This window comes from Strix aluco, chromosome 4 (assembly GCF_031877795.1).
Source record: "Strix aluco isolate bStrAlu1 chromosome 4, bStrAlu1.hap1, whole genome shotgun sequence".
Taxonomy (NCBI): domain Eukaryota; kingdom Metazoa; phylum Chordata; class Aves; order Strigiformes; family Strigidae; genus Strix; species Strix aluco.
Window position 1 is genome coordinate 124,201,815 of NC_133934.1, and position 14,886 is coordinate 124,216,700.

The 14,886-nt window shown below is 37.6% G+C and overlaps 1 protein-coding gene across 7 annotated transcripts in view; it reads left to right on the plus strand.

Moving 5' to 3' along the window:
* Positions 1-14,886, plus strand: part of SYNE2 (spectrin repeat containing nuclear envelope protein 2) — a 195,470-nt gene that overhangs the window by 95,586 nt on the left and 84,998 nt on the right. For all 7 annotated transcript variants that reach the window (XR_012622862.1, XM_074820953.1, XM_074820954.1 and 4 more), the window contains 8 exons: positions 50-205; positions 2,878-3,018; positions 3,364-3,546; positions 3,983-4,120; positions 5,308-5,493; positions 6,976-7,098; positions 9,106-9,288; positions 13,134-13,259. Coding sequence is in view for 6 of the 7 variants with exons in the window: in XM_074820953.1 (XP_074677054.1) it covers positions 50-205; positions 2,878-3,018; positions 3,364-3,546; positions 3,983-4,120; positions 5,308-5,493; positions 6,976-7,098; positions 9,106-9,288; positions 13,134-13,259 (1,236 nt within the window). In the remaining variant the exon portion in view is untranslated. The remainder of the gene's footprint in view (positions 1-49; positions 206-2,877; positions 3,019-3,363; positions 3,547-3,982; positions 4,121-5,307; positions 5,494-6,975; positions 7,099-9,105; positions 9,289-13,133; positions 13,260-14,886) is intronic.

The following is a 14,886-nucleotide window of genomic DNA, read 5'->3' on the forward strand; positions in this document are numbered from 1 at the left end:
ACTCAGTAAAAACTGGGTAAAACTGCTGAAGTTATTCTTAATTTTGTAGGAGGTTCAGAGTGTGATTGGTGAAAAAAGTCAAACTCTAAAGGATATCATGGAGAAACTCCGGATCAAGTATTCTGAAATGTATACAATAGTTCCTGCAGAGATTGAAACGCAGTTGGAGGACTGCAAGAAAGTATTGCAAGACCTAGAAGACAAGGTAACTGTTGGTGTAATTTCATGTTTACCTTTTTGTAATGTATAAGTAAGTACAGCAATATTTGATGAATGTTGTAGCTATAAATTTCAACTTGAAACAATGGTTATTTTCATTTGCATTTTCCTCGGTGAAATTGTATGCATGAGGAAAGAGTCCTCGTGTTAACTTCTCCTTTTAGAATAACCTTACAGTAAGCAGTGTGAATATAATATTTTTCTTTTCTGTTAAAAGAGGACATGGCAGAACCACTAGCAATAAAGTCTCGGATATGATATGGATCCTGTCCTCTATCCAGTCTGATTCTTAAACTAAACTAGTAGTCAAAGTTGATTAGGAAGTTTGTATAGCTTTACTGAGAAGATATTTTCAAAACTGAGTTAAAGAAGACTCTGAGACTGGATTTTTTAAAATCTAATTTCCATACATGGTAGGGTATCACAGCATGGTTCTTTATACCACCCCTTGGACATGGTTGCATTCCTTTAAAAGCAGGTACGGTATTTAAAAACCTAAATAACATTGCCTTGGCTTTTTGCAATGTTTTCTATCTACAGTGGGTATAAACAGTTAACTGAAAGCAAAATTAAAGGAAAATGGAGTAATACTGTAAATTTAGGGTCAGATTTTAGCCTGATATAACTATTGTCATTGTTATTTATTCATTTGTGTTACTTTTAAAAAGAAAAAAATCTTTCAGTTCTCTTATTTCAGAAATAATAAGGTTTAGTGCTAATTTTAAAGGCTAAATCTCAGTTAATTTGATAAAACTTGAAAGTTTAATAAAACTATTTTGAAATCCAGTTTCTTGTTAGTGTCTATCAGATTGTTCATTCATTTAATGCAGCATGAAATATTTAGAGACATATTCATTACAGCTTATTAGTTTTAATTTGGTTAATTTTGTAGTTTTTGTTTCAAAATTGAACATTTTAGAACCAACAACTGGGTAGAAGAGAGAAGGAGAAGGGAAGTAAAGCAGTATTTATGTTTTGGGATTTTGTTGTTGTTGTTTAATGTTTCATTTACTGAGGTAAAATATTATCCCAATGCATACATTATGTGTTGGAGTGAAAGAACCGGTCCTGGAAACTAGATAACACTTGCTTTTCATATTAGGTAGTGGAAAACAATGTACTTGGAATTTTTTAAAATGCATTTAGGAAACAAAATAAATCCTAGTTGAACTGGAGATCAGTTTAGTTACGTACTAGGAGATACCAACATGTGTTAAACTGAATTAACTTGTAATATTTTAATGGCATTCTGCTTTCTTCTAGATCTGCTAACCTAAAAATGAAAATAAATTGTACTTCTTTCTCATTTCCAGCTGTGTCGCAACATTCATACATTATTCTCTTCTATTGTGGAAACTAGCACTACAAACATCAATAATTTTTCATGTTTGGTATACTCCAGGTTAGCAGTAATGGTCAAGTGTTTAGTGATTACAGTCTGAGTTCCTTCTTCCAAGGAGTCTTAGACACTAAATACAGACTGGACTTCATAGGGTTTTTGTCTGAGTATTTGAGAGGAGCACTGTCATTCTTTTTACTATATATTTATTTTGATTAATGCAATTTTATCAATATAGTACCTTACTATGGGTATTATTATATTGGTCTGATGCTACAATTTGGAATCTGTAAATAAGAAATAATGTTAATAAAATGAAGAAATAAAAATGGATAAATAATTTATTAACTAAATAATGATCTTAATTCCTCTTCCCACAAAAAGTATAAAGTATTTCAGTATAAGGAACTTCAAATCAGAATAACTACTAAACTAGAAATCTTTTGCATCAGTGCAGCATAAAGCTGTGCAATGTGCATATGCCCCACAAATCCTAGGGCTGAAGCACACAAAGAATTTACCATGATTTAACAATTTCCTGGTGCTTGGCTGACCCTAACAGCTAGCCGGGTATAGTGAGAAAAGACGTCACTTTGGGCTAAGAGCAAGAACTTTCTCACTCCCTGCTCTTCATGTAGTCCATAGTAACTTGGTGCCTTACTGTGTTGTTCAGTTCTGTGCTCAGGCAATTACTCAACTTCATCTTACTTGAGAGTTTTTCTCTTTACATAGAAAATCAGGCCCTCCAGTGTACCAGTGTTTCATTTCTGTGGAGTTCTGCAGAGCAAAATTAAGTTCTACATACTTTATGGGGCTCAAAGCCTTTTATTTTGGTAATAAATCTACATCTATATTTAGAAATTCACTATATATATATTGATGCACTTCCATATTCCCTTATCTCTTACATGGAAGTAATAGCTGTCAGCTGAGATGTAAAGGTGTGTGTCATTCTAGGTTTTTTACAGCATGAATCTAAATGTGACCCTTTCCACAACGCAGCATGATTAGCCCCTGTTACAGATTAGAACAGGGGCAACTGAAAGCACCCAGGGGGTTGCAGTGTCTTATTGTTTGTTTCTTCAGGGATTGCCTTTCTTGATCAGTCATTTTTAAGTGAAAGAAAATTATTGAACAACACATAAACGTTGAACCTGTTCACAGTAATGCTTCTCCCTGAAAATGTAATTCCATTCCTGTGCTTTTGAGTGACTTGTCAAGAGAAACATAAAAAGAATTTGAGTATTTTTGGTGAGGTGGTGCACAGAAACAAGCAGGTCTTTGTAATCTCTCCTATCGTTTTCTCTTTACTCTGACAGGTTAGCTTTGAAATCTTGCAGAGCTCTCCTCAGTATGTGCTGAAAAGAAAAGCAGAAACTATTAATAATGGTCTTCAAGCTATTGAAAAGATGTTACAACAGAAGAGTGAAAACATTACAAAAGCCAAAGAAGTTCAGAAGGTAAAGTTGCCAAAAAAATTTTGTGGGTGTTAAAAGATTTTTTGGTTGTTTCTACAGAGCCTGGTTTAGCAGGAGCATAAAGTGGCCTTCCGTTCATTTTATGTCTGTAAAAGGAGAAGTACACACAAGCATTTAGCTGGTGAATATTTTACTAATTCTTTCTCACAGGAAAATACATGTTTTTTTCAACTGTTTTCAATCACATCAGTAGATGCAGAGTGTTCTGTTCTTGTCATATCAGTTCCAAAATCTTTGCAATTCCACACAGCCCACATGAAGAACAAATAATCTGCTGTTATCTTTGAGCCTGACCTTACATTTCATTTCCCCTCTCTCCACATGCAGCAAATCTGGGATATGTTGGACCTTTGGCATTACAAACTCAATGAACTGGATGCAGAAGTGCATGATATAGTAGAGCAGGATTCCTGCCACGCACAGGAGTTGATGGATATCTTAGTGACCCCCCTTCAGCAGTACCAACAGGTCTCGCAACTTGCCGAGCGCCAAACTGCCATTTTAAACAAGGTAGATGCAAATGTAAAAGTTTAAAAAGAAAAATCACATTTTATAAAAAACAAAATAAAGGCTTTGCATAAGACATCATTAAAGGCTCTCAAATGAATAGGTTGATGGGGTAGCATGGGGAATTGATGCCCCCAGATGGATGAGGAGATGGTTCTCTACAACTCTGCTAATGGGCTGTCTATTAAAGTAACTGCCATATAAATTGCAACAATGCCCCCATAAGCACATAAACACCAAAATTACCTCTGATTGGAGGAGATAGCCTGAAATCATGAAACTTTCAGAAAAATTATGGTCTTTGTTTCACCATGCTAATTTAACTGACCTTGATGAAAATGCATCACTTTTTCTTTTAATCTTGCTTACAGATGTGTTTATCCTGTATAGTGAATAGAAATGCATTTGTGCCTCTTTGTAAAATCTTGTCATTTCCTAGGCTGCCAACAAGATGGAAGAATATGATGAACTCTTGAAGAATGTGAAAGTTTGGATAGAAAACACCAACCGCTTGCTAAGAGCAGATGCTCAAAATGACTCTGCAAAAAGCTTACGTAAACATACTGATGACCTTCAGGTAAGTGTTAATGCAGATATATGGTCTTGTTAGAACTGGTTGCTCTGTGCAGATGTGATTTTGCATTCTTAAGTCTTACTGACATAAATAATTTACCGTTTCAGTAAATCCTCTAAGTGAAAAATGGTTATAGTTGACACTCATGAAATATAGATAGATACTTTTCAGTGTTGAACAGTGTATCTATCTTGTGAAAGTGGTGAACTATAGTAAATGTATCCTCCAAAAATGTGTGATTGTCTTCTGTTACTGTACTGTGTGGCTATAATCAGTTTTTACTGCCTGAATATATATGGTTCTTTCTGTATCCTCTGTATGTGATCCAAAAAGGGTAAAGTGGTATTTTGATGTATGTGTTTTATATGGAAACTTTGATGTGAATTGTGATTTGGAAGGCAGTTCTCACTGTATCTTGAAGGCAATTCTGATTGGTAATTTCAAGAGTCAAATGTTTGTAATATTACAGGGAAGATCAGGACCAGGCAAGTGCCAAGAGGGTTTTTGGCAATTTTGTATTTGAAATTCGAGTTTTCTATACATCCACTCCTTGGCTTAGGCCAAGAAAGTTGGTGCTTCATATGCCACAGAGACAAGGGATCACATGCATTTCTTGCAACCCATACTGTTCTTCATGAAGACACTTGCTGTCATTAATGCAAAAGCTCATCCAGTTAGCTGCAGGAGATGGGAAGAATCTTCCCATCATGCACAACTGGCCAGATATTTTCTGGAGCATTTTGTTACATCTGCTGTCTGCAGGCTGGTGTGCAGAAAACCCTTCTCAGGTGTCTGGCTGACATGTCTTGTTCATGCATTTGGGATCAGCCTCACCATGGCACAGGAGCTGGAGAAGAATCTTCCAGGATCTCATGCTTTTCTTTTTATGGGATGGGACCTCTCTCTGAGTTTGAAATCTTCCTCTTCATACCTTTTGTCATGCTCATGTAGACTTATTCTAACTGATTCCCTTAAAATCATGGTATCAGTCTCTCAGTTTTCTGCCTGCAGGATGCAGCAGTTCGGTTCCCTTAGGAGTGAAGTATTTTAGTCTGAACTAAGCTTTTGGGAATATATGCAATGGTCAATAACGTACAGGAAATTTTATCGGATTCCTCCCGGTCCTAACCTCTGTGAAGCTTTCATGTTCACCATTGATGGATCAAACTAAGCTCTTACTTTGTCTCCAGATGGCTTTGGAAGACTCAGAGCAAAAGCAAAATCTTCTACACAGTGTTTACTTGGAGCTGGAGGAGCTAACACCAGTCGTTGAAACAGACAGTGTAATGCAACAGCTAAATGACATAGATGATCAAGTAGCAGCTTTACAAAATGAGATAGCAGAGATTCTTCCACAGATCCAGCATGTGGCTGATGTAAGTTTGGGCAACCTATAAGTGCCTTTTGTCAGAACTTCATCATATGTTATGAAATGCAGCTTATATTGTGTGTATAGAAAAAAAGTGTACTGGTTTTAGTAGGTGTGCCAAGTGAGTAAATTAATTGTTTGGAAACAAACCATCAGAAGGTGTTTGGTATCTAATTAAGTTGTAAAGTTTAGAAGTATTGATGAAACTCCTTGTTTAGGAGGAGAAATGCAGGGCTTGCTGACTGGCAAATTAAAAGGGCTTATCTTGCTGGAGGGTAGGGTTCCTATTCAGAGGCACCTGAACAGGCTGGAGAAATGGGCTGACAGAAACCTCATGAAATTCAACAGAGGCAGATGCGAAGTCCTGCACCCGGGAGAGAACATGTCCAAATACCAGTATAGGCTGGGGGCCACCCAGCTGGAAAGCAGGTTTGCTAAAAGGGCCAATAGTCCTGGTGGTCAAGTTGTCCATGACACAGCAGCATGGTCTTCCATCAAGAAGCCTAACAGTATCATGGGCTTCCTGAGCAAGAGTGCAGCCCAGACGTCCATGGAAGAGATCCTTCTTTTTGACACCTGTGAGATCACATCTGGGTACTGTCCCCAGTTTTAGGTTTCCCTGTGTAAGAAAGACATAGAGGAGCAAGTCAAGGAAGGGACATCAAGGTGACTGGGGGGCTGTAGCACAGGATGCAGGAGGAGAGGCTGGAAGAGCTGAGTCAGTTCAGCCTGGAGAAGACAGCTCTGGGCAAGTGCGATATTATGGCTGTCTACTGCTACATAATGGGAGATGATAGACAAGATAGAGCCAGACTCTTCTTGGGATGTGCAGAAAAAAAATGAGCAGAAACAGACTCAAATTATAACAAAGGAAATTCTATCTACATATAAGGAAGGATTTTTTTTTGCAGTAAGATTGGTTAAACCTTAGATCAGGAGCCCAAAGGGCAGGTGAAATCCCTATCCCAGGAGACACTCAGATCTCAGCAGGATCAGGCCCCAAACGACCTTCTCTGAGGGGAACCAGAGACCTCCCGACATCCCTTCCAACCTAATTTATTCTGTGACTCTGTCTCCATGAGAGTTCACAAGCAGCTGTACTCTCTGTGGATCCATTTTCCATCTGACGTAAGACTCTACATAAAGGAAGTTCCAACAGTGTAATTAATCAGTTTCCTGTGCTAATAAATATCACCACAGTCTTGTCACTACTGGAAATTTATAATGTGATTTTCAAGGGTATTTCAGTTCTGTATTCAGGGTTTGAAACAGACCAGGTGACCTCCAGAAGTTATGATGATACATAATGTGTAATAAGTAGCCTTTTGATTGGCAGCATCCATTAACATGACCTGCATATGCAGCACTTGTTTTTCAGTATTTCTTTTTAAATTTAAGTGAAAGGCAGAAATGCAAGCTGGTTTTGGTTTTTGGAGGGAGTTTCTAAACTGTGCTATCTACAAATACTCTCTTTGTTCCCAAAATCTAGGAATTGGATGCCATTGAATCTCATGTGAAAGTGTTTGAGAAGGATATTGCCAAAATGAAGACAATCCTGTCATCAGAGGATCTGTTAGAATTTTCTCCCAAAGACCAACTTAAACATGGACAGGTCTGTGAAAACTTTTATATATAGGGATTTTTTCCTATCTATTTATGCATAAATCAGTATAAATATGCTTTCACAAGCATAAGGCTGTTCTGTGACTGCAAACTACTGTGAACAAATTTTTAGTGTATGACTTCAAAATATTAGTATCATACAAATTCTAACTCACAGGCCAAAGATTGAAAATATTACTTCAGCCATGATTTTCAGCTACTTTCAAAAGTAGCAAGTAGTGCAATCCAAGAGGAGCACATTGGTAGGGCAAAACAGTTGGTGCAGAGGACCTGATGTCTGTGTTGTATGTGTCTTGGGAACTTTGAACTGGTTCTGCAGAATGGACATCCATTAGTGTCTGGGTTTCTTCAGAGGCACTTCTGGAGAGTATCTTCTGCTTTAGTTTCATTTGAAAGGAATCCAGTTTGTACACTCCGAGACAATTGCACAATGTAAACCCTAAAGTGAGACTGTTGGGACATCTCTTCCAGAAGCGCAGTCCTTGTCTGAACTAAAACATTTGAAATTAAAGCGCTATTGAGAACATGCCCATAGAGAACTTGATTATGTAACTTATGCATGTGTTGTCAGACATACCTGCCATATTTGAGTGTCTCCAGTTTTGGAAAATTTATGGCCTGATTTTCAGAGACACTTTCTGCACATCACTTAGCATCAAGCAGTAAGTAATCTGAAAGTCTGAAAATCAGGCCCTATTTTTCTAAAAATGGAGCCAAAATTTAGCAGATGCTTCTGGAAATGTAGGCTGGAGTGACTTATCATAAAACCATTTCATCATGCAGGGACTTCAGTGCAAAGATACCTTGTCCAGATGGTTCTCCTTTCTGTGCTTAAGTAAAGCAGAGCATTATGGTATCTTTTCTTTTATACCACATGCAGTCTGCATTGTTAGCTGACTGAAATGAAAAAAGCATGGGTTCAGTTTCAAGGGAGGGATAAAAATATCATCATACCTTTCATAGCTTTGTTATCCAGAGAACAATTTTGTAATGGTTACATTATATAGGAAAACTACAGTAATATTTCTTCAGGAAAATGATGTTCACCTACATCCTTATTTTAAATTGAAGCCTGGATACTATGCTAATAACAAAAAATTCCTGATGCAGCCTGCTTATGAATGAGAGAATAAGCATCTCTACTCCAAATGGGGCCTTTTACAATGAAATCTTCTTGAGAGGGAACTTAACAAAAATATTAGTGATTAAAAGGCCCATATGTGGTTTGGTTTTGGTTTTTTTTCTTCTGAAGTTCCCAGCAGAATGAGGTCTCAGTAGGATTTCATATTTCTTTAGGAGAATCAAGAAGTAGTGAGCTGGTATTGCCATTCTGTCTTTCTTAAGTTGATCACTGAGTTTTCCATAAACATGTATTGTGGTATGAAACTGCATATTTCAGTTATCCAAAATTGATAAAGATGATTGTAAACTGTGTGTCCACTTGGGGTGTTGTGATATGACGTGCTGTCTTTGACCGGAAAAACATCTTCAAAGGTTTCTCCTCGCTTCTGTCCCAGTTCATCATCTCAGCTATGTTGATAAGACTGTCTACAGGACCATCAGAAAATGGCTAGCTTTAACATAGGACATTTCATGGCTGGTTTGCAGCACAAAAACGATAAACCAGAGTTGGCTAGAGTGGCATCAAAGGGTTTGCACCAGTTTTTTAACTTCTTCACTGCCAAAGATGTGCTACTTTGAAATGGCACACTTAGTAAAATAGTAACTAATCTGAATGTGACCCTTCTTTGTCACCATGCAAATTTTATGTATATGCAGAAAAAGAAGAATTGTAAATGTAAATTATATTTTCCTCTTGCTTTAGATTACCTCACCATGTATTTTCATGGGTTTATTCCAAGATTAAAATATCCTTCCTTCTTAAATGGGAAACTCACAAAGGAGAACTTTTGCACATCATGACAGTAGTATAAATTTTCAGTGTTAATTTTTCCAACTCAGTATCACATCCATCATCTATCCTATATCCTAATAGGTTATACTTGACCATGTTGGTCCTATGCAGAAGACCATTGTTCATATACAGTCCTATGAAGAAGCACTTCAGCTACTAGGGGTGAAAATGCAACCTTTCTCAGTCTTCCAAAGAGCAAGTCAACTCTTGAGAGAATTGAAGAAATTAGAAAAAATTACCAAGGAACAAAATGACCTACTAGAGGTAATTGTTTGAGGGTTTTTTTTACTGTCACCTAAACCACCTTTATTTTATAATAATTTTGATCACTAGACAATATTGTTTTTACAGGCATACAGTACTCTTACTGTGTCTTCTATGTAATGGTTTGGGGAATTTTTCGTTCTGCTTTTTTCCTTTGATACTTTTCCTTTGATACTTTTTTCCTTTGATACTACAACAAGGCATGCTGGATAGGCTTGAAATTAATTTCAGTTTTCCTGTTCAGTCACAGCTGACACCATGTGTTTTAGCATGTTCTAGAAGAATCAAAGGCACAAGTGTCTTATGACCCAGGTTTGCACAACTGATGATTGAAGTCCAGTGTTATATGTAGGTGCTCACATCTGCAACGTTCAAGTCCTTAAACTTATCTAGACTGTGGAAATTCTTTGTTGACAGCCATTAGATAGAAACTGCTGACAATTAATAACAGAGAGTCTTTTACTAAAGATGATCTTCCCAAATCAGTGAGCTAGGAAAACGACCATTTTCTACCACTGTCACTTGGTTAATTCATTGTTTTGAGGCAGGCCAACTCCTGCCTTCAGAAGGTCCCATGCAAGGATATGACAGGGGGCTTGGAGATCTGTTGGCCAGACCAGGTTTTGAAACAGCATTAGTGTGACATATGGCTGCAGGACAGGGCAGTGCCAGCAGGATCATAACTCATGGGCAGTATGAGTTATGAAACAGCTGTGCTGGCTCCAAACCTGAAGTAGTATCTCTGCAGCACTTCACTGAGCAATGTGGTTGTACCAGCTCAGGAAGGTTTTAATTCAGGGATATCTGTGTCATGCTCCACTGCCCAGGGTAAATATATTTGAAGGGAATCTGGAGTCTGGTTATGCATGTTCCCACATCAGCAGAGGTATGAAAATTCTCGTGTGACCCATCCATTTCTCCACAGGATGATAGCAGCACCTAGAAAAATGATACAATATTTTTGCTCATTTGGTTTTCCAAACCTATTAGAGTAAAGCAGAGTGCTTTAGAAGATGTAACTTACTGGGCATTTCAGAGGCCAGGCAGACACAAGCTGAAGCTAAAATGTTAAATCTCCATTCTTTGATTTTCAGTCTGTGAAATTAAGAGCACCACACCAAGAGAAAAACTCAAACATGCTACATGACTAATGCATGCTTGGAGTTCAGAAAAAAGCAATGACTATGTGAGATCCTTATAATCCCTACTGTCTTTTTTTTTTTTTAAAGTCCATACAATTTCTTATGTCTGAAAAATGGATGTGGTAAAATGTACCTTTTTCAGAGAGTTACCAGATTAAATACTTGAGAACTTTCAAAACACTTTAAAACCATCAGAAACAGGGTGCTTTGCAATTATGAAGTGTTATCATGAGACTTCTAACTGGTTTATGTAGAGCATTAGGTCAAGGTTTAGATTTTTTTCCTTATTGAAACAGCTGTAACCTTTTTTACTCAGCATTTTCCTTTATCTTATAGGCATCCAACAATCTGTAGCAGAGTGAAATTTCTTTGAGAGAAAAAAGATTGGAAAAATTGCAATTCTTGGCAGCTAGGGTATCAAACTGTGCAAAAAAGATTCTCCAGTCCAGTTGAATGGGTTAAAAGCAGCAGTACTACAAGTTCAGTACCAGCTAAGACATAACAAAGGGTAAAGCCATTAAAGGATGGCAATTTGAGTGCTGCATTAGGGAGGTAATAGAGAGGAAAGCAAATGGGAGGTAAGCTTCCTGTACAAATACATACATAGTTATTTTTTTCCTGAGGATTAGTTTTGAAATTTTAGTGTTTGGATGTGTTTGCCCATATCTTGCTATCTGTGATGCAATAGGATATTGACTTAGTAACTTTTATATAATTAAGTTGCAGTGTAACACCTGAAAAAGTATAACAGAAACAAAACCTGTAATAGGTACTGTAAATGCTTTGGGGCAGGATTTTAGGTGACTTAGATCTGTGTTGAATGTTGCCTTCTGTTTTTTATTATGGCCTGTCAAGTACCACACCTATCACTACCTAAATAACGTCATCAGGAAGAGGAGCTGGAAGCCACAGCTGCTTCTACCAGTTTTCTGTGCAAGACAGTGGCAGTATTTGCATATTTCATGATTTACTCTGCTCATTTTCAGTAAGCTCTCCCATAACAATTACAATGCCTGCCTGCATGTACACCACAGGCCATGGGCCTTTTCCATGGGTAGGTCTTCTAGTATCACCACAATTTGAAAAGTAAAGAGCAAATGTTAAGCAGGAAATAACTCAAAAGAGAGGCAACACTTCCAGGAAGAGATTCAGTCCCATATATATGGCATAATTTATGTTATATTAAGGATAAAATAAGATTTTTTGCCCCTCAATGGGAGGCAGGGAACAGATGAGTTATCTTCAGGCAAGTGGCTCTATTCACATACTGTCCTGTGACAGAAGACATTGGAGTCTGTATATGAAATATCCATATTCTTTTACCTATTACTAAACAGTCCTATTCATGTGAAAGTGAAGGTATGGTTAAGAGAATCTGTCTTTTAGAAGGAGTTTTAGTTTCTCATTAAAACTGAGCAGGAGGAGATTCCTCTTCCTCTGATGTTTTAGCTATGGCATTAGTATTATAGGCCACAATTAAATATCTTCCTCTCCAGTTTGGCTTTTTTTTTTTTCTTTTCAAGTGGGGATAATAGTTTTTCTTCCTTTTAAAACTTGTAAGTAATTAAAAAAATCATTTAGAATGTTATTAATTTGTATTCTGTTGAGAGGGAGTGCTACTGTGAACTGACTGAAGAAACAGCACTGTTAGTGTTCATAGCAGGAGAGACTCTGCTCTGAAAGGCAGAGTCTGTGCACGCTTTGCAGAGAGATTTTTCAACCTGTCAGGCAGTTCAGGTGCTGCTGTCAGCAGAGTAAGTTCAAGCCTGTTGGCAATAGGCTGCATTTTCTTCATTACCTTTTGCAGACATCTGAGGAATAGTCCTTAGATATTCTTTGGTTCTCAGCCCACAGGTTGGAAAACACAGAGCCACCAAATGTTCTGCAAATTAGATGTTTTCACAAAATATTCTGATCTGTAGATGTAACAATTTCTTAATTACCTGAGACATTGTGACAGGCTGTGGCTGACAAACATGGGCAATGTTTGTGGGGAGACTGCTGATTTTTGCATGAACAGTAAAGCATGGGGGTTGATGAGATTTTGCTGTCACTGTCAAATGAGTAAAAGTGAATTTGGCCGTTCATAACCTATAATATGTTTTCCTATAAGCCATGCAAGAAGAGGAAGCTCATACAAAGTGGAAATACTTATCATTTTTATAGAAAGTATTCAAATTGTCAGATACTGTGGTTGGCTTATCCTCTGAGCTGCAGTGTCTGCCTGGTGTACAGCACAGTTCATGTTTGCTCAGTGCAGAACTTGCTGGCAGTAAAGCCCTGAGCACCAATAAAAACCAGGTAGGCTTTCTAACTTGATATGAAACCCTGTAATTTCTCTTTTTTTTCTTTTTTTCCAACTTGTTCTAAATTGTAGTGAATGTGATTAAATATGCTCCATTTGCATTTTATAGCCAAATTCATAACTCTGCTGTGGAGTAAACAAAGATGTGCTCCTAGGCAGAATACCCCACCATACTTTGACTTACAGATAGAGCAGTTTGTTTGTCTTTCGCAAGGGAATAATAAACTTAGTGAGGATAGGGTTGTGCAAAGTTAGCAGAACAAACAGAGTTTCTTTTACATGTAACTACAGATGCAAAGGAGACTTCAGTACTCCTTCATTCAAGTTTGTTGCATTACTGACTAGTTTGTTTCTGTACTACTTAATTCAAAATTATTTATGAGGATTACTATTTACAGGAAGCTGTAAACAAAACGGAAGAATGTGAGAAAGAAATTGAAAATTTGAAACAATTCTTAAAGAACCACCTGGTTGAAATATCACATGAAGATCAACCACTGGCTCAGAAGACTCATTGTCCAGAGGTGGGTTTCATTGTTTTCTCTGTCATGTCTGTTACTTGTCCTGACTGACACTATTCATGATGATGCAGAGCACTAAGAAATAGCAGTGTGCTTCCCCTCCCCACCACAGTCCAGCAGGCAATTGAATGCCACAGTGTGACTATGCATATGTAAGTTGACATATACCAAGAGATATTGCAATTAATATTAGTTTGCACATTGGGTATATCTTTCATAATATACTCCTTATTTATTTTGATGTGTCACTTGTGCCTATATCAACTTCTAGGGAAAATTTAGAGTGCTGTTTTCATGAGAGCTGACAGCTGTTTTGGTGAAACAATATGCAGCACTGATAGCTTGCCTGTGCTAAGTGTCCTGCTAATGTTGCTGAAGTAGCAGGTTGGGATAGTGCATAAGGAGAGAACTGAGTTCATTTCTGATCATTGACTGTGCAATGGTACTTTTGGTGGTTCTGGTTAGGGTTAGATTCTTTAGACTCCCTTCCTCATCCTCACTGCCACACTGTGTTTTCATCAACTGATAAACATGTGTTGCTTTTCTCCCTGCAGTTGGCTGTTTTCTGTAATCGATGAATTGATTATTTAATGCAAAAATAAGACGTGTTTTAAGGACAGCACTGCAGAAGTCAGGAAATGACTAATTAAGTGTAATAACTATTTATAAAGTGCCTCTGAAATGCTCAGCTTTTTGCAGTCAGTCACAATAAAGTTAATACACATACACTGTACTTACCTAATAACTATAATCACTCAGTAGGCTCCTAAGTATGTAGCTGCTCTCCTGTGTTGGATGTTGGAGCCTTGATGCTAGTACTAAGCATGACTCATTTCCTGATTCTTACTTGTTTTTGCCTTTTAGTGTAGGACTTTCTGTTTAATGGCTCTTGTTTTAGAAGAAAACTTACTTCACAATTGTAGCATTTCCTGAATAGAAGTGGACAATGGAACTGCCCATCTTATTGAGGGCTTCAGATGAAGAAGTGATGTTAGTAAAGATTTGGTTTCTGAGAAAGTTTTTGGCTAGTTAAATTTTCAAAGCAGAAGCTGGTAAATGTATGCTGTAAAGTCTCCTCCTGCAATGAAACAAATAAAAATACCGTTCTTAGTATTCTTAGTAGACATTTATAAAAATATGCCAAATTATCATGGATGGCTGTCATTCCAATGACTTTTTCTTTCCTCTACCTTTGGAAGATTTTACTTTGTGTTTTTGAGTGTACAAAAGGAAAAAACATCCTTGTCTGAGCAGAGTTCCCATGTGCTAGGGTTCCTGCCTCCACCTTCCCTGTCATGCAGCCACACTAGCATTATTAACTGAAGAAGCTGTAGTCAAGACAAAACCAGCAGTCTTACTGCTTTCATCTGTCCTGGATTATTATTTGCATAGCATTATTCACACCATGATAGAGCATGGTGTGGATTTCAAGCCTAACATCAAAGCTTGTTCTGATGGACTGAGCCCAGTGTGCAATGGGATATTTAGCCACATTTCAGTTTTCTGAGCAAGCAACAATGCTTCAAAGAGCTTTAGCACTTTCAGTAATGAAGGGAGTGGGGCATTTTGTTATTTGCCCTGTCTTACTCTGTTATTTGTTGTCCTTTCTTTGCTCACCTGAAGCCTGGGT